This window comes from Pezoporus occidentalis, unplaced genomic scaffold (genome assembly GCF_034315485.1).
Source record: "Pezoporus occidentalis ecotype Australia unplaced genomic scaffold, CSIRO_AGI_Poc_V1 ctg94, whole genome shotgun sequence".
In the NCBI taxonomy this organism is placed as follows: domain Eukaryota; kingdom Metazoa; phylum Chordata; class Aves; order Psittaciformes; family Psittacidae; genus Pezoporus; species Pezoporus occidentalis.
In genome coordinates, this window is record NW_026916304.1 from 1,653,542 (window position 1) to 1,678,676 (window position 25,135).

Sequence of the window (25,135 nt, forward strand, 5' to 3'; positions counted from 1 at the left end):
ATAAAGGAGTTTTGCCTAAATATGGTCTTCAAAATTTGGTGGACAATTTGTTTCTTTGCAATAGGGTTCTCTCTGGGATCTCCATATCTTAGTGCGAACTTGCCTTCTCTAATCAGTTAATCATGGATTTCATACAAAATGCTCATGTCTCTCACTGCAGACATGCTCTTATTGCCAGTCCTCATGCAGTGTCCCCAGCACCAGAGCCCTTGCTCCATCAGTGAGACCCTGGCCAGCAGGCTATCAACCCACTTCCCTGATGAGGGAAAAGGTGTGGGCATTGTCTGTTTGGACCTAACTAAAACACTGACAGTAAAAAATACTGTCAACAGCATTCTCTTGGAGAAACTGGCTGCTCATGGCCTGGATGGGTGTATTCTTCACTGGACTGGCTGAATGACAGAGCCCAAAGTATGGTGGTGAATGGTGTCACATCTTGTTGGTGACCACTCACTAGTGGTGTCCCTCAGGCCTCCGTGTTAGGGCCAGTGTTGTTTAATATTTTCACTGATGATCTGGATGAGGAGATCGAGGGCACCCTCAGTATATCTGCAGATGACACCAAGCTGGGTGGGAGCGTTGATCTGCTGGAGGGTAGGAAGCTCTGCAGAGGGGTCTGGGCAGGCTGGATCCATGAGCTGTGGCCAGTGGGATTGAGGTTCCACAAGGCAAAGTGTGGGTCCTGCACTTGGGCCTGCAACACTCCAGGCTTGGGGAAAAGTGGCTGGAAAGCTGCTCATGGAGAAGAACGTGGGGGTGCTGACTGACGGAGCTGAACATGAGCAGCTTGTGCCCAGGCAGCCAGGAAGCCACCAGCATCCTGGCCTGTATCAGCACCAGTGTGGCAGCAGGGCCAGGGCAGGGACTGTGCCCCTGCACTGGGCACTGGTGAGGCTGCACCTCAAATCCTGTGTTCAGCTCTGGGCCCTCACTACAAGAGAGACATTGAGGTGCTGGAGCAGGGCCAGAGAAGGGCAATGGAGCTGGTGCAGGGCCTGGAGCACAAGTGTGATGGGGAACGGCTGAGGGACCTGGGGGGTTCAGTCTGGAGAAGAGAAGGCTCAGGGGGAACCTTATCGCTCCCTACAACTGCCTGACAGGAGGATGGAGCCAGGAGGGGCTGGGCTCTGCTCCCAAGGAACAAGGGATGGGACAAGAGGAAACGGCCTCAAGCTGCACCAGGGCAGGTTTAGGTGGAGCTGAGGAACAATTCCTTCCCCAGAGGGTGCTCAGGCATTGGAACGGGCTGCCCAGGGCAGGGCTGGAGTCACCGTCCCTGCAAGTGTTCACACACCGTGGAGACAAGGCCTCAGTGCCATGGGTTAGTGGTGGCCTTGGCAGTGCTTGGGTAAGGGCTGGACTGGATGAGCTTAAAGGGCTTTCTTCTCCCGAGCTGGCTCCCCCCTCGCTCGCTCGCCTCGGGCCGGGCCGGGCCGGGCCGCGCTGGCTGCCGCGGCGCTGGGAACGGAACGGAGCGGGCGGGTCCGCGGCTGCAGCCGGAGCCTTCGCGGTACAGGACCGCGCTGCCGGAAGCACCGTGTGTGTGGTGAAGCGGAGCCGGCGGCGAGCGGGGGCTGGTGCTGCAGGTGGGGGCCTGGGCTGGGGCCGGGAGCGGCGGAGCCCGGTGGAGGCTGCCGCGGGAGGGTCATGGATGAGGGAAGGAACTCGCGGGAGGCCTTTGAGCGACGCTCGGGGTTGGTGGATGGGGTGGGAAGCGGGTCTGTGGGAGGGGAAGAGAGGGATGGAGGAGAAACTGAGGGAAACGCCGGTAGCCGGAGTGGTCTTGTGGGGGGCGGGGGGCGTGGGGCATGGGGCATGAAGGAGAACTTGCTGTGGGGGAGCAGCTACAGCTACCTGGAAGGAGGCTGTGGTGAGGTGTGTAGCGAGGTCTTTTCCAACCCAGTTGATTCTGTGCAGTTGGGAAGGGAGGTGGATGTGGATGTGGATCTGGTCCGCAGCAGCAGCGGCGGCGGCGGTGGTGCTGGGGTCGTGGCCACTTGGTGGGTTTGTTGTCTGTGTGCGAGCAGTACTGTGGCGAGGAGGTCTCCTGTGCTCGGTGTAGCCCTGGGGTGGAGGTAGCACAAGAATTACGAAGTTAACACCTCGTAAGTACTGACATGGTGGCACATTCACACGGGGGTTTCAGGTGGGAAATGTTTTAGCAAAGCAAAGCTTATGGATTGTGTCGTAAAACCAGAGGGTGCAGAGATAACGGATGTAGTGAGGTAATGCATCGTATGGAATAGGCTGGAAGGTAAAAGATAAACACCAGCAGGTACTCCCATCTGTTTCATTTTAAAACTGTGTTTTGCATTTGTGAGGGAGACTTGGGTACCAGAGAAAAAGTTTTTAAGGAAGGATTGGGTGGAGAAAGCTGAGACTGCTTTGTGCGATGGAGGGTGTGTGATGTGGGACATGTATGCAACAGACCTCCCGAACTGAGCAACCACCACAGCAGGAAGTTCATCTGTTGTGGTGTCCTCTACAGAGCAGGGTTGGGATCTGAGGCAGCCTTTGCTTTTTGGAGGATGTGTATGCAGGCTGACAAAATGGGGTTTGGAATGAATGTTACGTGACAGACTGCTTCTTCCCAAACCTCTGCAGTTGACTTATCTGAACTCTCTATGGACTGAGTTGAGCCAGACCCGTTCAGCTCTTCACTGTTAGTTTTGTACATGGGGCCTGCTCCCCTGAAGCTGTTGCTGTGCAGACACTTTGCTGGAGGAGACTCCAGCTCTGTGGTGTGTGCTTTTCTTTTAGAATAGAATGGGCAACATCTGATTTCTTTAGGAGCTGCAGGGTGATTTTGAGGGAGGTGATAGTTGTGATTCATGATTCCCCTTGTGCATTGTTAGGCATTGTGAGAACCTGTGATTGAGAGTTAGTTTGGGAAGATAAGAATCTTCCAGATTTTTGGGATGCATGATGCGCTGGGTTGTAGAAGTAGCATATGCAGCAAAAACACTGGGTTTAGGAAGGACTGTGGTAGTTGCAAGTATGAATTTGCTTTATTTAGAGCAATGTGTTGTTAGGGGTGTCTGTATGTCTTTAACAATCCTACAGGCTTCTTACACAGCCTAATTCCTAATTTTGCTAGTTATGCTGCTGTTTGCAATAACAGAACAAAAAAGGCAGGGATCGTCCAAGCCAGGTATCTAGGCAAAAGGAATCATAGAATCTCAGACTCCCAGACTGGTTTGGGTTGGAAAGGACCTTAATTAAGATCGTCCAGTTCCAGCCCCCTGCCACGGGCAGGGACACCTCACACTAGAGCAGGTTGCTCCAAGCCCCTGTGTCCAACCTGGCCTTGAACACTGCCAGGGATGGGGCAGCCACAGCTTCTCTGGGCACCCTGTGCCAGCGCCTCAGCACCCTCACAGGGAAGAGCTTCTGCCTTAGATCTAACCTGAACTTCCCCTGTTTCACTTTGAACTCACCACCCCTTGTCCTATCACTGCAGTCCCTGATGAAGAGTCCCTCTCCAGCATCCTTGTGGCCCCCTTTCAGACACTGGAAGCTGCTCTGAGGTGTCCACACAGCTTCTCTTCTCCAGGCTGAACAGTCCCAGTGTTCTCAGCCTGTGTCCGTATGGGAGGTGCTCCAGCCCCTGATCATCCTCGTGGCCTCCTTTGGACTTGCTCTAACAGCTCCATGTCCTTCTGATGTTGGGTACACCAGCACTGCACACAGTGCTGCAAGTGGGCTCTCATGAGAGCAGAGCAGTGAGGCAGGGTCCCCTCCTTCAACTGCTGCTCACACTCCTGTTGATGCAGCCCAGCACTCGGGGGGGTTTCTGCGCTCAAGCGCACACTGAAGCAGCTCCTGTTCAGTTTCTCATCGACCAGTACCTCCAAGTCCTTCTCCTCAGGCTGCTCTGAATCTCTTCTCTGCCCAACCTGTAGCTGTGCCTGGGATTGCCCTGACCGAGGTGTAGGCCCTTGCACTTGGCTTTGTTGAACTTCATGATGTTCGCATTGGCCACCTCTCCAGCGTGTCCAGGTTCCTCTGGATCCCATCCCTTCCCTCCAGCATGTCGACTGCACCACACAGCTTGGTGCCATCACAGACTTGCTGAGGGCACCTCAATCCCCCTAATCAAATGTGTCTGCTTAAAACAGTTCCAGATTTGGAGTATTAAGCGAGGGCAACACATACTTGATTTTGGTACAGGCTTGCTAGATAGTTATTCTTCTCTTATTATTCATGGATTGCTTAGCACCTGAGTTTATTCCTCACCAGTTACTCCAGTTCATACCCATATGCCCTCTGCTTGCACAGTGTCAGTATCTTCACTGGAGCTCTGCAGGCTACAAAGGTGGGTGACATTGATAGTGGGTGTCCCTAGAGGGGAGGAGAGACTCTTAAGATCTGTACCTCTTAGGATCTAGTATACAAATGTAAGATGGTTAGGAGTTAAGGATTTTCCACTGAATTTTTGGACCTTCTTGTCTTACAGTCATACCCCCTGTAGTGCACTGTTCAGCTGTCTAATTTCATTTGTTACTACTAGCTTTCAGCAGTAAGTGTCTACAGATTGATTTTCACTGTAGTATTAGTTTGTGTTACTCATGCTGGGTCACCTTGAGTGAGGGTGGCTGCATTGCCTCAAGCACTGAGACTTGATTAGTAATTCATAAATAATGTAAGAGTAAGCTGTAGCTTGTATTCAGTGCTCAGCCTTTCAGCACCTTAAGTCAAGTCCCTTCATTGGCTTGAGAGATGTGCAGGATTCAGGCAGCTCTTGGCATTGCCCTCCTGTGTGCTTCAACTGAAACTGAGAACTGAATGCTTCCTTGCTCCCAGAGTCTGACCGTGACTACTAGGATCTTTCTGTTCTGTGGTCCATACAATGAGTGCAGTGTATGCACTGTTTGAAAAGAGAGAGGCAGTTAAGGCAGGTCGTATCAGATTTCTGTGCTGGCAGGCAGAGTTTGGCTTAATGACTGTTATGTCAATATAAAACTATTGCACTACTGTGTGCGTAGTTGAAAGCTTCATCTTACAAGAAATATTGGTGTTAGATTTGGCTCAATGATGGCTTGAATTTCCTGAATGCTGAATATTTATTCTCCGTATGTAATTTCTTTAATAGTCATCAAAACAAATTCTCCTCGGTCAAGGAAATCTTGCCTTTGGATTCTTAGGCTTGGTGTAAAGGATAAAAGGGGATGGGGTGGGCTTAAAGAGTATTTAGCCACAGATTTGGCATTTAAGGTTCACAATGCCCAACTTTTCCTTTCTGATTCATAGATTGGAATGGTGATTTATTTTTTTTAATTCTCCCCCCACAAAAGAAAGAAAAAAAAAATTCTGCGAGGTCTTCAGAACCGTGTGTTTGAACTGCTGTGTTTTCTGTCAACCTAGAGGAAAACCTCACCTGGGTCCCAAGCAATCTATAGCATTATCTGAAATTAGATGTTAGTTAATATATAATTGCATTCCCTTTGTTAGACTTGGCAGTGGTGCAGTTTCCTGGTTGAGTGTTAGGCCAGTGATACAGCCTCTACTATACTTGGCAAAAGTCTAGGGGTTTGGAGCAAAGTTGAGAGGAAATCATTGCTTGATCGTTAGCAGTTACAACTTAATGTGTAACTGCTCTGTGCACCAAGTGCCCTTGCTAAAAGGTACCTGCATGATTTTAAAAAGGCCAAATGTGGTGGTTTAACCCCACCCAGCAACTAAGCCCCACGCAGCCGCTTGCTCACTCCTCCCCAGTGGGATGGGGGAGAAAATGGGAAGGGTAAAAGTGAGGAAACAACTCGTGAGTTGAGACAAATGCAATTGAACAGGGAAGGCCAAAGCCACACACACAGGCAGAGGAGAACAAGGGATTCATTCACCACTTCCCATGGTCAGGCTTCAGCCATCTCCAGGACAGCAGGGCTCCATCATGCGTAACCATTACTTGGGAAGACAAATGCTGTAACTCCTCCTCCTTTCCCCAGCTTTATGTGCCGAGCCTGACTCCATACGGTCTGGAGTATCCCTTTGGTCCATTGGGATCAGCTATGTTCCCTCCCAGCTCCTTGTGCACCCCCAGCCAGCTCGCTGGTGGGGTGAGAAGCAGAAACAGCCTTGACCCTGTGTAAGCTCTGCTCGGTGGAAGCTAAAACATCCCCGTGTTATCAGTACAATGTTCAGCACACATCCAAACCAGAGCCCCATACCAGCTACCATGAAGAAAATTGCCCTAGCTAAAACAAGCACACCAAGATAGGGTACTAGATAGCACTACCTAGATAGGTACTAGATGACGTTGCAGGAGCAGGGTCCACCAGCATTCTGCTGTGTTGTGCTTGCTGTCCTTGTTGTGAAGGTATTACTTGAATGCAGTAATGTTTTCAATTATTTTCACCGGTTAAGATTTTTTTCTAATGTCAATGAAGAAATTGGAAACACTGCCTGAAGGAAAACTTCATGTGAAAACATCTCTGTTACTCAGTTTCTGCTAGAAGACGCAAGAAAAACTTTGCTAGAGGATTTGCTTTGAATAACGCTTCTGAAGAAGAAGACAAGCTCTAAGAAGAACATAGCTTATTTTTGCCATAGCGTGCTCAATACACATTATAATGTATCCAAAGAGAAGAATGAGTAACAAACCAAAAAACAAAAGCAAAAGGAAGGTAAGTTTTGAAATGATGGAGTGAGTTGCAGTGGTCTAGGTGAGGAGTGCCATGTATTTGGGGAGGAGCAGCTGGCAAGTATAGACACGTGGGAGGGAATGAAGGAGAAACCTCTATCATATGAGAAAGATTGAAAACATGAATAGCGATCTTTTAAAGTGAGAAATAGGAGGTTTAAGATTATTAGCAATATTTATAACATGGTTTATGAAAACAATAAATACACAGATATGAAAGAACACACATTGGGAAGGGTGGGGAGAGAAAGAAATGTGTTGTTGCATGATATCAGTCCAAATTTAGCACTTCAAATATATATATGTAAGATCTTGTTCATAACCCAGTTCAGCAGCATTTACTAGATTTGGAAAAGTCTGTGCACCCTCACTACTATCTGAGGTATTTATCACAGAATCCTAGAATACTTTGGTTTGGAAGGGATCTTTAAAGATTAGCTACTTCCAACCTCCCTGCCATGGTCTCACTAACCTCATCCTAAAAACTCTCTTCCTTATATCCAATTGAAATCTCCCCTCTTTCAGTTTAAAATCATTGCCCCTTGTCCTTACTGCAGGCCTTAGTAAAAAGTCTCTGTCTGTCTTAAAAGCTCCTGTTATATATTGAAAGGCTGCAGTAAGGTCTCACCAGAGCCTTTTCTTCTCCAATCTGAACCCCAGCTCTTCAGAAGAGAGGTGTTCCATCCCTCTATTCATTTTTGTGGCCTTTCTCAGGTTCTGCTTTAACAGGGCCAAGTCTGTCTTCTGCTGGAGACTCAAAGCTGAATGTGGTACTCCAGGTGGGATCTCATGGGAGCAGAGGGACAGAGTCACCTCCCTCAAGCTGCTGGCCATACTACTTTTGATGGAGCCCAGGATAAGGTTGGCTTTCTGGGCTGCAAGCATACATTGCCCACTCATGTCCAATTCTTCGTCCATCAGCACCGTTACATCCTTCTCCACAGGGCTGCTCTTGAGCTGTTACCGAGCCTGTACTGATACTGGGAATTGCCCCAGCCCGTATCCAGGGTCTTGCACTTGGGCTTACTGAACTTCATGAACTCCATCCATTTATTTCTATACCTAATGTATTTGTTGCATCTGGTACTAATTTTGGTGGGAAGAAGGCTATATTGAGTTCAAGTGAAAGATATATGGAAAAGAACTTTCCTCTGAGGGATGTAGTTGTTATAGATAGTAGCATATTATTTGTTTGTTAGCCAACACAGGGAAGAGGGTAATGCATGTGTAAATGTGAAGAAGGAAGTAATAAAAATAGGTTCTTCAGGTTCTGTGAGCTCTTACTCCACCTAATAATTGTCTTTTTCCTCTTTGTTGCCAGCTTATTATATTTGTAGAGGTGTAGCATCAGCACCAGGCTCACATTCCATTTGAGAAATAGGAGAACACAGGGCTATTTCTTCAATCTGCTGCCGTGGTTTCAAAGCAAATGGCCAGGAAGTGTGTCCGTATCCATTCCACTGGAATGGAGTAGTGTACTGTACTTCCCACCCTTCTGTGGGGCAGATTCTGTCACTGCTTATTTTCTAGCTGGTCTTAAAAGTTTTGCTAGAGGCTGCAGACTTCAAGTTACCCTTCTGCAGTTTTAAGAGGTTGGTTGTCTGCTTCTGTTTGACTTTGTACTGTAACTAATCTGCAAGTGCCTTTAGTTTGGTTAAGCAGTCTTAAACTCGTTGATCCAAAAATGGAATAAGCACTAGCAATAACTTCTGTAACTTGGCTTTTTACTGTGAAAGACCATCAGCAATGAAAACCTTTCACAGCTAGGCTAGAGGAAATGTAGCTCATGTAACGCCATCACTGTGAAGATTGCAAGCATAATAGTAGTTAGGTTTGTTTTTTTTTTAAATTTAAGAAATAATGAAACCAAATGAATATAATAAAAAGTGAGCCAGCTTCTAAAAAAGCTTTCTTAGTAATTCAGACTGAATTTGTGAAATATAATGCAGAATATTGGATAGTTTGGGATACTGAAGGAGCTCTCAATGTAACTGATGCAGGAGAAATGCACAAATAAATGAAATTCAGATCATTTGTGGATGAGCTTTCATCTTTCTTTATAAAACAATATGTGAATATGTAATTTCAATGAGCCTAAAACATGCTATCCAACTAGATACTTGATGTTTGATAAAGTTGAGTCTTAACAGTTCTATACTTAGTTTACTGTAACATATTTTTATCAGGATTTGTACACAGGTGCTTGGATCTGTGAAGTGGTCCCTGCTCTCTTGTTCTCAAAGATGGGGTTAGGCCATGCTTGGTGGAAGGATGTCCTTGATGTGCAGCATAACTTCATCTGTGGAAAATGTCTCCAGACAGTCTCTAGGCTCTCAGCTTAACTAAAAAGTATTTCAAATAAATAAGTCGTGTCTCTTTCTAGAGGTCTCCTTTTTGGTTTTAGTATTTTAAATACCTTAAGCTGAAGTAATTCTCTCAGGTTTTGACACTCCTACAAATTCAAGAACAGGATAAATTCATAACCTGATCCTTAATTTTGCACGAAATTCTCTTACTGTAGCTATCTGGCAGCTGAGAAGCTCAGAGGTTTACACCATCACATCTGTAAAAGACAACAGTTAAGAAAAGCCCTGCGTTTTATCCACCTGTGTGTACCGAAGGTGAAGGTTACATGGCTGCAAACACTTGGCTTGAATGCTGACTTCCTATATAGACCTGCCTTCCAGCTCTGTCCCTGCCTTCCGTGTTGCTGGCTGTAGAGTGTGTCTACATGGTAATACTGAATAAACTAGGAAGGAGCGGTTTACTTCTTTTCACTTAGACTAATAGAAAAAAAGAACAATAAGCCAAGTCTCTGAGTTAACTGATGTGACAGGCCATGTGGCAGCCTGGGAGTTAGCACCTGCCACTGCAAGATACAGTTCAAAAGTCATTGAGTAAATGTGACCACTCAACTTTGTGTCTTTGAATTGGCAAACCTAAATCTGATTTTTGGGACACAGTACTGAGTAGTTTGTCCAAAGCCCAGGAAGAAATCTAAGGCTGGTGGTAACTGTATAGGAAACACATTGAGAACCGGGTTCATTATTGGTTTAAGACAAAGTGTGAGCTGTTACTGAAGACACTTAGTATATGATGCAGTTTGTTGCAGTGAGAGTAGCAGAAACTTGTGGCTAGAAGAAAGCAATTACACCTCTGATAGTAGCCTCTAAATCTAAACCTGCTGTGAAATGCATTTAAAGATGGTCCAGCCCTTTGCAGGTTGGTGCTTAGATCCTTTTCTGGATCCGGGAGTGCCCTGTTTGCAGAGTTTTATGAGCTCATACGCAGCTCTCTTTAAAGAAAGGAAGAGGGACCAGGAGAGTTGATAAGATAGTATGTGTGCTCAGTAAAGGGTGGTTATTTTATTGGCATACATAAGTTTCAGTGAACCAACTATTTGTAAATACAGCAAGAAAATTCACACACTTGTCCTTTACAAGCCTGCCTTGCTGGCCACTGACAGGACAGCTCTTAACAGATACCCTTATTTCAGCTAGCGCACTGGGCACTTAAAGTCTATTTTGTATGAGTTTTGGAAACTCTGAAACTGCTTTAGTGAATTATGGCAAAGAAATGCTTCCTGCTACTGGCACCTTTTTGAGACACATTGGGAAAGCTCCCTCTTGTATCACGATTAGTACTGAAGACAAAGACTGTAGTTCAAGGAACTAGTGTGGTATGTATTCCTTATGGCTTTGCTGATGGGCTTACTAAACTGTTGACCTAGTTGGCATGTTTTCATGCTGAACGCTTTGATACTTGCTCATAAACAAGATAGTAGTGATTTGCTTTTAAAATTCCATTTTAAGCTGCTTAGTAAACAGATGGTTCTATTTCAGCAAGAGATTCACATGAACATTATTTTCTGAGATTGTGACCAGTTTTGAAGGTTATAAAATTGATCTCTCAGAATTGGGAACATTTGTAAAACCCTTTGTCACTTCACAGGCTCACAGAAGGCAGAAATTTCGGTCCCAGTTCAGGAGGGATGTGTGTTCCCATTACCTGTAGTTTGTCAGAAGCAGTTTGAAAAGTGAAAGCCAAAAAGTTAAAAACTTATTTAAGTGTGCTTGGATGAAATCTGGTGGTGTTCCTGTTAGCCACAGCACGTTGTGTTTCCAGATTGTCAGGTCTCAATACCAAAAAGTGAGGTAGATGGAAAAGGTGGAAAAAATGTTGTGCAAGTTGTCTCATGTAAGTGTGCATTCTGCAGTGTTTTCCCCAGTAGCATGGACAGACCTTCTGATGAACTTCAGTTCTGTATTTTCTCCCAGTGGATTTTGAGTTTTTTCCCTTTATCTCCGTCTTCTCTCTGCTGCTGAAGAATCTGATCTCTGTTCCTCTGGAGAGTCTGATCCTTGTATGTCCCCTCTTCATCCCTTCCTGGCAACTGTTCTTCTCATTCTCCTCCTTGTTTTCAGGTATAGCAAACCTGTTCTTCAAAGCTGTTCCTCTGACTAACTGATCTTCTGCATTTTGTTGATGGGGATGCATAATTCTACAGTTAACATCCTTGTGTAAAGGGTTATTCCACCAGAACCTGTGGGAAAAGTTAGCAAATCTTGAATGTTGCCTGCAGTTTTCTTCTCCTTCATTTCTGTCTGATTTATATAGTTCAGTTGTGTCATTAGTATTTGTTTCTTCAGTGAGTTAAATGACACCATAGTTCATACAAATGTTATCTTCTATTAATCATAGAAACATAGAATGGTTTGGGTTGGAAAGGACCTTAAGATCATCCAGTTCCAACCCCCTGTCATGGGCAGGGACACCTCACGCTAGAGATTCCTTATTAAGATTCCTTAAAGGAATCATTTTGTATTTCTTCTCAGTTTCTGCATCCTGGCATCTTTTTTTTGTCTGAGATGATTTTAGAAATATTTTTACAGCCATATCATTCTCAACGTAAACAATTTTAGTGTGCAGGATACAAGTATGTACTTCCTATCTCTGTGGCTGTTGGCAATTCGTATTTGTTTGCAGTGTCTCTTAAGCATCCGATCCATGCTGTATAGGTATTAATTTGAGTTTGTCTGTTTGACTGGAGCAAATCTATTAATGCTTAGAGACAAGATAAAGGCAAGTCAGAAATACTTGCATATCACAGCTTTCCAGATCTCATAGCAATGAAAACTGTTACGAAATGCATCTTGCGCTAGAGAAATGCAGTCGAGCAAGAAACTGCTCCAGTTTCAGCTACAAATATTTTGAGGTACCAGCACATCCTTCAGCAGTGGTACAAACCTAGATAATGAGTCAAAACTTATGTGCCTGTAGATGTAAAACATGCACAGGGGCAGCTCTGGCATATGCATTCATAAAGTATTGCTTATCCATCTCTAGCCTTCCAAAAGTCAGAACGGTTATTTATTGTCTTGACTCTTACTACTTTTCTTTTACTTGAAAACATCTCTGACTTCTAATACTTATTTGATTTTACTTTTTCATTATAAAGCACGGCTCCATTTTTGAATATATGGGCAGTGAAGGCAGTAGTAGTTAATCTTTTATAGCAAGCATTCATTTCTGTGGTATGGAAACTCTTCTTAGTATGAAGAATAGCAGAAAACGACACAATGTTCTGAATGTAATGTCCTTGTATTGTGCTCGCAAAATGCAAATTGCATTGAATCTGTTAATCTTCTGCACTCAGTTAATACTTCAGTTGGTGACAAAGGGCAAAGGAAACCACCTCAGCTTGGTGAAAGTTCATGATAGAGGTGAGGATGATACAGCTTTACTAATGTAAGGTTTGTGGTGGTTGGCGCAGTGTGAGAAAGTGGGTGCAATCACCAGTCATCTGTATTGAACCAATTGAGCAGGATAACCAGCTGGACGGGTTTGGTGCTGCCTCCTTGCAGCTCCTCCTTCCCACATGTTCCTTTCCCACAACTCTCCTTTTCCTTCAGCATCAGGCATACCTCATTTCCATGTAAAGCAGCACAGCCCTCACCCTGTGCTGTGCTGGCACTGTGTCATCTGGCAAGGCAGAGACTGCAACCTGGTGGAAGGGTGAGAAGATCTAGTTCTGAGAATAGCTCAGTGCAGCAGGGGTGCTGGGCATTCTGCAGTGCCACAGCTCCTTCACTTTGGGAATACCTTCTGAGCCTTCACCTACACAGAGAAATCCAGCATTGATTTACCTCGAGAGGTTTCTTTAGTGAAACCAGTTATTGGAAAGCTAATTACCAGTTATTAGTCCTTATTTTACTTTGTTGTTACTACAGCTAAGCAATATTGCTTTTCTCTATTAGTTCTCACTCTAATATTCTGATATGCTTCCCCATTTGTAATCTCCTATTTGAAAAAACATTTCTAAACTGTTCATCTCCTTTTTCTTTTAAAATATCAGATTAGGTTTGTTGTTTTCATTTGGCTGAGCTCCCTGGATAACTTCTTTTAACATGCCAATTCCCATGGGAAACCTCTATCTGCAATATTGCCTTTTAAGCCTGGGTTTGGGTTTTTTTTCTGTTTCAGGAAGAAAAAAGTCAAGAAATGTCTACCAATTTAAAATACCTTTCCTTGAGCATCCTGGTTTTTCAGACCACAAGTTTAGTCTTGACCATGCGTTATTCTCGGACGCTGAAGGAAGAAGGACCTCGTTACTTATCCTCCACTGCAGTAGTTGTTGCTGAACTTCTGAAGATTTTGGCCTGTGTTCTCTTGGTCTACAAAGACAGCAGTATGTGTCAAATTTTGCACCAAGTAATTTTCCTAATCAATATGCTGTATTGTAGTGGCAACTGCAGAGCAGCCATGTCAGTACAGGCGTGAAAACAGCATTTCCCTTCTCGTGTTAGAAATGTTAGAAATAGTCTTGGAGTGACATTAATCATACCTCATTCTTCAACACAGGAAAAAAGATATTGTCTGTTTGCTTGCAAGAGTTAACTCTAAAGAATATGGATATTGAGGAGTTGAAAAATGAATTTTCTATTAACAGGTTAAAGCTAATAGTAGAAAAGAAGCCAGGCAGCTGTGTTTGCTCAGGCATTTGAAGACATTCATATGTAAAAGTAGGAAAAAGTGAAAAGCTTTAAGGTGTCCCAAGCATGAATAATAGGGAAAAACCCCCGAAACGAACAGCAGATGAAGAAGGGAGAAAGCAAGTTCATTATTACAGGAAGAAGTGTAGGTTTAAGCTTGAAAAAAGTATATTCAGATTTACTCCAGCTCTTACTTTGTACATTCTAGACTGAATTTATCTGGTTCCTTGACATATATATGTGATCTTCAACAGCTTAAAAATATCATTGTATATTCATAAATATTGATGACTTGCTTCTAAATGTGCACTTTTTAGATGACATTCACCTTGAAATATTGACATAGTTTCAATAAGTTGTACTTAAATTCTTCTGAATAATTGTTCTAGTTTTGATATTCCTGGAAGACACCTTGCAGCCCTTTTTCCTTGCATATATCTGAGTCTCATGAAAGTTAAACAAACATAGTATTTTGAGGTCTTGACAGCAGTGATAGCTTTAAAAAGGAGGCAACAATCTTTAAGTACAGAATTCTTTTAATATATTAATATATATATATGATATTTATATATATCATTCATTTATATATATTCATATATATCCATATCCTCCCCCCCTGCATCCTTATAGTGAATGTCTATTTCTTTTATTGTTTCTTTGGGTAGAGTGCAATTTACGGACTCTGAACAGAGTGCTACATGATGAAATCCTTAATAAACCCATGGAAACTCTTAAACTTGCTATTCCTTCAGGGATTTATACTCTTCAGAATAACTTGCTGTATGTAGCATTGTCGAACCTCGACGCAGCCACATACCAGGTACTGTACCTTTGGATTTCTCTGTACCTTTCAAATCCATCCATGAATTATGCAGTAGTAACTGTTTCTGGGTTCTTCTAGGTTACGTATCAACTGAAAATTCTTACCACAGCATTGTTTTCTGTGTCCATGTTGAGCAAGAAGTTAGGTGTATACCAGTGGCTTTCGTTAGTAATACTGATGACAGGAGTGGCATTTGTTCAGGTAAGTATTAGCAGGTAGTTTGAGTTTGTTTATTCAAGGCACGTGGATTTCTGTGCTTACTGATTCCACCAGCTTCACATGAACGCCAGAGTGTGGTCACGAGCTATGAATCATCACTGGCAAGGGCTAGAGGACACCAGAACTGGTTCAAAGAGAGAAGATAACACTTCTTTTGTGTCCCAGTGCTCCCCTGTAGAATGTGACAGGAGCTCTGGAGCAACCTGCAAATAACAGTGATAGTATTTGCTAGCACGCTTCTTGAGACATGAGGGACTCACTGATCTGCTGCTGCTCACAGCGTGATATGTTTTCAGCACGATAAATTTACTTGAACTTTTTCAAGAGGCAAACTTGGCCTCTGTTCTAAATAGTGCAGGTACAAGGGGTTGTAGTTTTTAGAGGGCAGGATCATGGAATAAGAGACTAAGTTCTAAGAATTTTTAGCAGATTTTAGCATATCCTAATTTTTTGTTAAGGATTTAAAAAAGAATCAGGATTACATTTTATAGAATTTTCAAATGTAATAATTAAAAATGAGAATAAAACATTCTGATAGCATCTGAAAGCAGAACATCTGAAGCAGACTTCAGTATGATTTCTGTCTATGGCATTGCATTTTATTCTGTTAGCAGTAGATATATTGCAGGATTTAGCGTCACAAATTTCATGTTTAGTCATCTGTATAATCACTGAAGAGAGGCACATGCAAAAGTCAACTGATCCAACCTTAAAGGCAGCTTGTGTATGTGGTTTTCTACCTGTGCTTGTATTTATAAGGTAACTGTTGGATTGCAAAAGTTGGTGAGTATGAATGACCATCACAAATTATGCTGGGATTGAGAAACAGTTCTGCCTTATAAAACGTAAGTCCTGGCCCTGTTTAAATTGAAGGGTGTTCTCCCATTTCAGGCACAGGTTTACTCCTTACAAATACGCAGAAAGAAAAATGATGTCTTTGCAGGCTTTTCTAGGTATCTATGGTGAAAATACAAAACTTTGCAAGCATGGGATTGTATTTATGCTAGAAAACAAACTTGCATTTTATAGGTGCTCCTGACTTGATTTTACCAGTGAACGCTGTGTAACTGTTTTTACATCCAGTGGCCTTCAGACTCCCAAGCACCAGCTGCTAAGGAGCATTCGGCAGGATCTCAGTTTGTGGGCCTGATGGCAGTTCTGATAGCTTGCTTTTCCAGTGGATTTGCTGGCGTTTACTTTGAGAAAATCTTAAAGGAAACCAAGCAGTCTGTGTGGATCAGAAACATTCAGCTTGGTAAGTTTCATTCAGGTCATCTCCTGGAGATACCACATGCTGAAGAATTAAGATAAATGTGTAATATAGAGTACTGAGTCTGGTAGAATATACCATAGAAGCAAGAGATGGTGTAGTTTTTTGTAGTTATGGTTGGTCAGACACTGCTATAGTCAAAAATGTCTGAATATCAGCAGTATTTTTTTCCTTTCTTTTCCTGTGGCTGTGTTTTAATTATAAATGGTTTCAGCTAAAAACACAGAACTGCATTTGGTTATATTTTAATAGTTTTACATGCCCATAATGATTTGCAAATTGAGGATAGAGAAGGGGCTCAAAACCTCTACTTGCTATCTGCTAGTATTTATTGTAGAAGTAGGGGAGGGAATACATCAGGAAAGGTTATGTTAGGGAATTCTGAAGGCAGAGAAGGGTGAGTAGCTGGGGCTTGGTCCAGGATTTAAGGGAAGATTTGGTGCTCTGGATGGAGCTACAATGTAAAATCCATTGCCAGGGAAAGCTGACTATTACCACTCTTAGTTTCCATGATAAAAGTGCTTTGGTGGGCGACAATGAGGATATCTGAAACAATTTCCAATTAAACAGTCATAATTGCCAAAAAAAATAAATCAAGGATTTCTTCAAACATTCTTCAGATTTTCTGCAGTGCACAGAAGTGTGTATGAAAACAAGTGAGTTCATTGGTTTGATGACCAGGTGACCTGGTCATATATTGAATGTTCCAGTAGTCGCTTTGTGAAAAACATGAGATCAGGAGAGGCTGCATCTAAACATGAACTGTTGAAGGTAATGAGTAACTAGGACTGTGATATATGAAGACAGAAATGCCTGTGCTAACAGTGAGAATCAAGTCACCTGCTATGGAGACCTCATAGCAGCCTTCCAGTGTCTGAAGGGGGCCTATAAGGGGGCCTATAAGGAGGCTGGGGATGGACTCTTCATTAGGGACTGTAGTGATAGGACAAGGGGTAACGGGTTCAAACTGAAACAGGGGAAGTTTAGATTGGATATAAGGAAGAAGTTCTTTACTGTAAGGGTGGTGAGGCACTGGAATGGGTTGCCCAGGGAAGTTGTGAATGCTCCATCCCTGGTGGTATTCAAGGCCAAGTTGGACAGAGCCTTGGGTGACATGGTTTAGTGTGAGGTGCCCCTGCCCATGGCAGGGGGGTTGGAACTGGATGATCTTAAGGTCCTTTCCAGCCCTAACTATTCTGTGATTCTGTTCTTAATTCTTTTTTGTCAATGAGCTTAATTTGCCTCCATACAAACTCAGTAGAATATGTTCATTATGAAGATTGTTTTCAGTTCAGAAATGAAATCAATGTTGTCATCTTCTGTAGCTTTTAGAAAATCTGTAAAACATGAAATCACTGTTTCACTATACATCAGTGCATCCTTTCTGCAAGTGCACGGTAGTGAGTTGCCTACTTAAGATGTCGTATCATTCAGGAGCAAGTCAGTTGTAAGCAAGAGCTTTGAAGTAGAGCATTTCTTAAAACACAAACAACAAAACCTGTATGTCCAACCTGGTTTTCATTTTCATATCCATAGACAATTATTAGAACTGTAGAAAAAAATGTAAAATGTATTTTAGAATAATTCTTGGAAAAAATGTAGGTTTAATGCATCCCAGGCTCAGGTCAGGGATGTATGAACAGTTGATTAGTTATTTTAGCAGATTGATTGGAAAATAGAAATAATTGGTTTAATCTGAATGAAATCTAAGTTTTTCATTCTGCCTACAAAAAGAATTCTTGGCAAACAAAAGGTTTTATGTCTGTCAGAAAGAAAAGTGATGAGAATAGAGGCCAACTTTTCATAGAAAAGGAATGGAAAAACTGCTCCCTCTTTCCTGCTCAGGACTAGAGCCTGAATCAGTCATAGAGGAGGTATTTTGTGTTACGTCCATGCCTAAGGGGGTTAGGAACATTTTCCCAGATGGTTAGAAGAACACTATACTCACCATATGATACACATTTTGATCTCACCTCAGTTTCTTCCTTTGACATTAAGTCTCTGCTAGTAAACATTCACTGTTTTTGAGGCTGTTGAGACCTCATCAGAAGAATCCCACTTCCATGATCCTTGTCTGAATTGCGAAACTCCCAATTCCAGCTCTTGCTATGTCAGAGCCCATCCCCTGCAGTGAATGTGTTCCCTGTTCTTCTCACAGGTTGTAGTGTGACCTCAGCCTTCAGGCAGGACTAGTTTCAGGAAAACTGAACTTGTTTAAGTGAATTTTGCTATATGCCATAAGCAAAAATTACCACATTCCAGTAGAGAGCAGTGGAAGATAAAAGCATCCTACTGGAAACAGTCAAAACTTGTTATAAGTGTGAAAAACAGCTTTTAAATGAGAATATCTATTTGAACACTGGCTGCATTTGAACGTGATGGTATCACAAGGGGCAGTCCTGTTTTAAAATGGGAAATATGTGAGCAGTCCTTGAGGACAAGGAACCCGTTTGCATGTTTTTCACCTGAAGCTTTTAAATCAATCTTGTATTTTCAGGATTTTTTGGTAGCATATTTGGACTGATGGGTGTATACATTTATGATGGAGAGCAACTGTCAAAGAATGGATTTTTTCAAGGATACAATAAACTTACTTGGGTAGTTGTTGTTCTACAGGTGAGATAACTTCTATCACATGTTTCTGTGGAGGCATTTGGGATTTACTGACTGGGGAAACTAATGGGTGTCGTTAAGCTACTGCGAATTCTATAGCCAAAAGTCTGCTCTATCGCTATTAGAATAAACCTCTAAATAAAACCCTTGAAAATATATAGCAAGTATATGTAATACAAAGTATTGTGCAACATGAAAGCATGTGAACTTTATTTCTTTTGTGATTTTTAATAGAAATAATATAAAAAAAGCCCTTCCTCTTATGGGTAAAAATGCAGGGTACAAGCACTTCCACTGATTTAATGATGGTAATATGATCAACAGTTTCTTTAATGGGGAAGGAACTTCTCCAATATTTAACAACCCATATTCATAACATAAATGTAATGCTCCTAAACATAGACAAAACCCTCTCCTAAAGTAAGTGCATGTTGTTAAAACAGATGCTCTGAGTTGAATTTGCAGGTTGCAAATCCAAGCATTACTATTTTTTGCAGGCACTTGGAGGGCTGGTGATTGCTGCTGTTATAAAATATGCAGACAACATTTTAAAGGGATTTGCAACTTCTCTCTCTATTATACTGTCAACATTGATCTCCTATTTCTGGCTGCAAGATTTTGTCCCTACAAGGTAAGAAGTCTTTTCCATGTATATACAACTTGCACATGAAAGTTGAGTTTCATAACATACCATAGGTAACAGTTGGCAAGGTTAAATTTCCTGTAAGACAGAGCCCCCCACAGGTCAGGAATAACTGGCGCTCAAATCTTGGCTCTTGACAAGCCACTCTGGCAAGCTCTGGTTTAATTCATTGTCCCTTTCTCTCCTTTTCCTCCCTACCCTACCTTCCTCAGTGTGTTCCTCTCCTGCTTTTCTCTCCACATACATGTCTCTTTGCATACACACATGGAAGTTACACTACAGCAAGTACCATAAAGAATCCCATATTTATTAGTAAAGGAATCCAGTATTTATTAGTGAAAACAACTTGACCAAACAAGAAAGGAAAATGGTTGCTATAGGCTTCTAGGCCCAATACACTGCCCATAAGTTGTGTGAATCAGATTTTAGTAGCTCTGTACACTGCAGGGTTTGTACATGGTTAGGTTCCACAATAGTGTTTGTCTTGGCAGTGCATGTTAATATGTGGAGTGCAGAAGTAATATTCCAACCTTCTTGCTCTATTCCAACTAATATTAATAGGCGTTTGCTTATAATTGACACACACTCCTCATGTTACACATACTCATAGTATAAAAATACTTTGAATAATATTCGCAACTTTATCTGATACAAAAACCCCATCTTTCTATCTAAAAGCACTTGCAGTATAAGCAGGACTTTACATAAACATTCAAAAAGGGAAGCAGAACGACTGTTTAGGCTTAAAAAGTAGAAGACATTGAATTTCAATTATAAGCAGCCTGTATTTGTCCTATTAAAACAAACGTAGAAAGTGGTTTAGGTATTTCTGTGTGCTCAAATGGAAAATAATAAGTAACTTGCCAGCTTCTGCAAACATGGTGAAAATGGAAACAGTGGTAAATAATTAAAGGAGGTGAAGCCAACTAGCAGCATGTAGAACTTGAAGCCATCTTATTTAATAAATAACTTGATTCAAGTTGAGTTAATCAGACTTTATCTTTAGAACCTGGCTTACGCCAACTGAATTTATTTGAACTGAAACTGCGTAATTGTTTCTGTGCTTCAACAAATATCTTTGATTGGGACAATAGATGTGAAGTGCTAAAGTGCTTGAATGTGTTGTGATGGAACGTGTCCAGAAACAGGCTAACTGTATTCTCTGAAGGATTATCAAGTCATGTGCCATAGTTTTTATAGTGTTTGGTTCAGAAGCTCAAATTGTCAACACTGTCATGTCTTTATGACAAGGTTCTTTTCTAACACGTGTACTGATCATCTGTTGGCTTTGGGTCTTTTGTTTCAGACTTGTAACTAGCAAAACAACCTAAAGGCCTATGTGTCACAATACAGAGGATGCCTTTATTATCTTCTCCTTACATAAATCTTGATGTATCTGCCAAAAATTAGATTATACTGACTTGCAAACTGTTTCTTGGGCCGCAGGAATTTGTTTTGACATAAGCTTTAGACTTCAAAGCAAACACGACTCCAACAACATGCTATGTGTAAGATGTTAGAAGTTCCTGGGTAACTGCAGCAATTGCACTTTAGCTTCTGCTTGCGTTTTGCAGAGAGCTTTAGGCAAAAGAATGGGGAAAAAAATAAGATTGTTCTGATTACTTTTGACAGTTGTTCCATGAAACTGTAATTGTAACGTTCAGAATGTCACTATAGAGATACATTATTTTGTGGATGTAAATGTCTTATTTCAACTTCTTCCTGCATCCTTCTATAATAAATATATGCAAATTGTTTTGTTCTTTATAAATTGGACAAACACAATTTATCTGCTGTGTTCCCACAATGTCTTGTCTTTGATTGTAACACATAAAAGAAGTTGCATCAACTGAAACAAGCTAACTTTTTTCTTTTTTTTTTTTTTTTCTCCCTATCCTTATTCTATTCAGTGTCTTTTTCTTTGGAGCAGTCCTTGTAATAGCAGCTACTTTCCTATACGGTTATGATCCCAAACCTGCAGGAAATCCCATTAAGGCATAGCACACTTCCTCATCAACCTGCTTCTCCAAGATCATGCACTGGGGCCTTGCTAACAATGGCATGTGGAAAGTGTCATTGTGCACTGCAAGGAAAGGATTCCTACCCTGAATCTATAGAAGAAATGCTTATGAGTAGTTCTGAACAGCTGGAGGGGTTGAAGGTGATGATACTGCCTGTAACTGATGAGAGGAAAAAGAAAAAGGCAGGGGATCTTCCAGTGCAACTTGCTAATAAAAACATGAACAAAAGGTTTCCAAGAAACTGCGATTAGGAATGTTTACAGCTTTGACTGGGATTGCATCAAAAGAATTTACTGTACTGACTGCTGCAGAAATCCGTCCTATGCACTCTTTGAAAGAGCACATGACAACATTGTCAGATTGTATGGGTTTGCAATTTGACTGTATTCAATCTTAGCAAATAACGGTTTTTAACTGTTTAGTTACATGAAATCAGATGAATACACATCATAGTTCTAAAGCAATGGCTCTAATTAGGTTTCCTATGAAGACTGTGAAGATTGCAGTATGATCGAAAGACACTTTCATAATATCCAATATTTTTATATTTTTAGGAGGCTGATTTAATAACAAATCTGTTATTAAATTATAATAATATAACTGTTGCTTATATAAACCTATTGTAAGAATGTTAACGTTCAAAGGAAGAAAGTCAGAGTGAAAGCTGGAAATCTTTGTGGATACCTCAGCCATCATCAGGATAGCCTGTAGTGTTCCAACAGATGGGAAAACTCTGCTCTGTGAACACAGGCTGGAGGTTGCTCCACTAACCTGGTACTAAGAGTAGGGTTATGACAGAGTGCTTGCTCAGAGGTAATGCTCATTCTTTTTATTGATTATAAATCAACTTCTTGGTAGAACCTTCAAAGTAGATCTTATGCTTTAAATATCCTCTGGGGATTTTTTAACCACAATTTAAAACAAAGAGCCCGTAATAAACATTCTGAATGCATAATTGCTGTCTTTAACAGCTCCATCTGCAGCTATTCTGGTCTATCATCTGTATACTGTACTGTACTTTTACAGAGGTGTTTTCTAAACAAGTGGTGTTTACTCATGAACTTTCCAAGGCTTTTTCAGGATGTTTCTATGTAGTGGCTTAATTTGAGATTATTTTTTTTCATTGTTATTATTTTGTTCTGGGAGTCCTTGAGCCGACACGAGACCAAAATGGGTTCTCTGGAGCTATTCAGTTTAGTCGTAGAATTACTTTAATAGGAAACATAATGCAAAAGTGATTAACTGTGCAATAGGTAAATATAAAAGCATGCTGTTCTTCTGTTTTAAACCAAAACCAACCTTCTTAAGGAAACCTGGATGCAGTCAGAACTTAACTCAATTAGACTGTTATGAACACTTCACTTGCTGAAGTATTTGCATATAACCAGAAACACACCAAAAAAAAATAAAAATGAGGGACCTAATAAACAAAAAAAGGTGTCTTAAAAAGCACTTGTTTTCAGGAGGCCTATTCACAATAGATAGTTATGTAGAGTGACTTCTTACCCACACATAACACTTGTGAAGATACACATTTATATAAACCCCATCAGTAGTCCCTTACCTATAGAATGGCAAGTGGCACAAATGTATGATTTCCTTCGTTTCCCCCTCATTCTCTTTCTGTCTTATGCTAATGAACACGTGAAAAGAGAGATGTTTTAAAATGTTAACCAAAGTATCACATCCTCTTTTCCACATTTTAGCAGTGGATTGACAAGGAGAGTCTGGAAGAGGGCTCTGAGATTTTTTTAATGAAGTATTATTATTGGGAAAGGAGAAATTCCACTTGCATCAGCCAAGCAAAAATAGTGGTTTCCCTCTGTTGGCAGTGACATGGATTATCAGCTTTTTTGGTTGTTTATCATATCAGAGCAAGACATTAAAGAAATTTCAGAGTCCAGGGCTTGCTGAGCTTTGTGAGCTGTGAATCTGTCCCAGCATGCCATACTTACAGTCAAATTGGTGGTCAAAACTATCTTGTATTACCCTAACTTGGCATGCTATGTTAATCTTCAGCCTTTTACCTATAACCCTTAATGGGACAGAATCTTTCAAAAATTAAATGTAGCCATTCGGCCACTAAAATGCAACACGAAGTAAGAGAACAGCGTAGAGCAGTGGCTCACAGCACTGCTTGTGTAGAATGGAAAGTGCAGAATGACCCTGAAATGATGGAGAAGTTGGTAGTAATATCTGAACTGGAGCTTGGCTTACACGATGATACTTTTAATTGCAAGTATCACAGTAGTGGAAATGTTCAGATGATATAATTGGTTACTTAAGCAGCAGGTTGAGAACGCTTTAAAGCTGGGTGCACAGGAGGGGACCAAGTAGGCCACATAATCACCACATTGCTGGAATTGTGTTACATATAACCCAGGTTCAGTATTTTGGGTGAACCTGTCAATATTTGTCAACAAGGAACCATTTAAAGGAAATAATAGGAATATGTGCTCTTTGCTTTTGAATAGGATGTCCTACAGCTTTGGAAAACACTGTATCTACTGTACTAAGGAACAGTAACTCCTGTCCATTGATCGGTGACTCTTCTGTGCTTTCAACTGACAGTTCCATTAATGTTTTCAGTAGATCAACATACACTTGTTGCTATAAGGGAAATACGAATTTGCATTTTTAGCTGGCATTCCTTCGCCCTTTCCAGGCTAAGACTCTTGTCTGAGGCCCTCCAGATTGAAAAGCATTATTCTAGACAAAGGGAGACCGTGTATGTTTCTTGAGAACAGAAAAGATTTGAGGAGGGATCAGTGATTTCTGTAACCCTTGCAGTCTGTGAGCGTATGCACATTTTCTCTTTGAGATACCTTTGTATCTTAAAACTTTCAGTCTATAGCTCGTAACTAACCAAAGAAGCATAGCTAGCACAGAGCATCGGGAAGTAGGGGGTAGCGTGCTTTGAGTTTGCCCTACAAGCAATCTGTAGGAATCTAACGTTCCAAAAACAAACCTGCTTTTCTGGACTGTTTTTCTGACTTTTAGTCAACAGATTCCTTAGTTTAGTTGTATATTTAGGGGGCTAAGCTATACTTAGCAGAATTTTATTTAAATATTTATAAAATTATAGCTAGGTATTTATTTGCAATAACTTCAATGATGTGATTTTTCTTTAAGATTTGCATAATGGGAGTACTGGTATTTATTGAGTAATTGGATATTTGGTAGTTTTATTTGAGAATCTCTGGGATACATAGTAAATGGTCACATAAACTTAGAACTGTCTTCAAAGTAAAATAAACCAGCAGTTCAGTGGTGAAAAATCTTGAGTGTAATATAAAGTAAGATAAACTTTTCTTTAAACGTATTTCTGTGCTATCTGCAAGTGCCCAGGAATCTTTTTTCTCAAAGGATTCAGGTAATTTTACAGTCCTGTTCAACTTCTTTGCTTTAGAGAAACTGCAAGAAAACTTCCCTTTTTGTTTGCTTAATAAGGGGTAGATTCATGTTCTAGATCTGGCTTCTACAAGATAACACCCTGAGGGTTTTACTGTAACTTTTTTAAACTGTTGTTTTATTTTTCCTCAAAAATGGATTATTTTGGTAGCATATGCTTGCATTTCAGTTACTCATACCGTCTTCTCTGATTTTTGGAAGTATGTACCTGGTTTGTGTTCCTAACTTATTTTTATGGCTGTAATTCGAAAGACTGTAATGGATTATGTTGAATTGTTTTAAAATCGATAAATGAAACCTTGCATTTCTTCTGGGTTTTGTTGTTAATGTATTTCCTTATCAGCTGCGCATGTTCTGTTGTATTTAAGCTACAATCACTTTCCAAATTTGAAGCTGTTGCTCATTTTTCTCCTGTGACAGTTTTTCTTGCTGGATATTGTGAATGAGGAAGATTATTCACTGTTTTTTCCTCCGAAATCCATGCTTTGTAAGAATGAGATACT

General features: G+C 41.3%; 1 protein-coding gene across 1 annotated transcript; it reads left to right on the top strand.

Annotated features, from left to right (window-relative positions):
• Positions 1–5,774: 5,774 nt before the first annotated feature.
• SLC35A3 (solute carrier family 35 member A3) lies at positions 5,775–23,498 on the top strand. Its single transcript, XM_062606131.1, has 8 exons — positions 5,775–6,623; positions 13,124–13,328; positions 14,298–14,452; positions 14,534–14,656; positions 15,758–15,929; positions 18,442–18,560; positions 19,055–19,188; positions 21,111–23,498. Exons 1-8 carry the CDS (start codon positions 6,570–6,572, stop codon positions 21,199–21,201), a joined length of 1,053 nt encoding a protein of 350 aa, XP_062462115.1. The 5' UTR covers positions 5,775–6,569; the 3' UTR covers positions 21,202–23,498.
• Positions 23,499–25,135: the final 1,637 nt, after the last annotated feature.

Coding starts and splice junctions, on each gene's coding strand:
- SLC35A3 (XM_062606131.1), top strand. CDS start 6,570: ATGTATCCAAAGAGAAGAATGAGTAACAAACCAAAAAACAAAAGCAAA. Junction 6,624..13,123: donor AAAACAAAAGCAAAAGGAAG/GTAAGTTTTGAA, acceptor TTTCTGTTTCAG/GAAGAAAAAAGTCAAGAAAT. Junction 14,453..14,533: donor TCGACGCAGCCACATACCAG/GTACTGTACCTT, acceptor GGGTTCTTCTAG/GTTACGTATCAACTGAAAAT.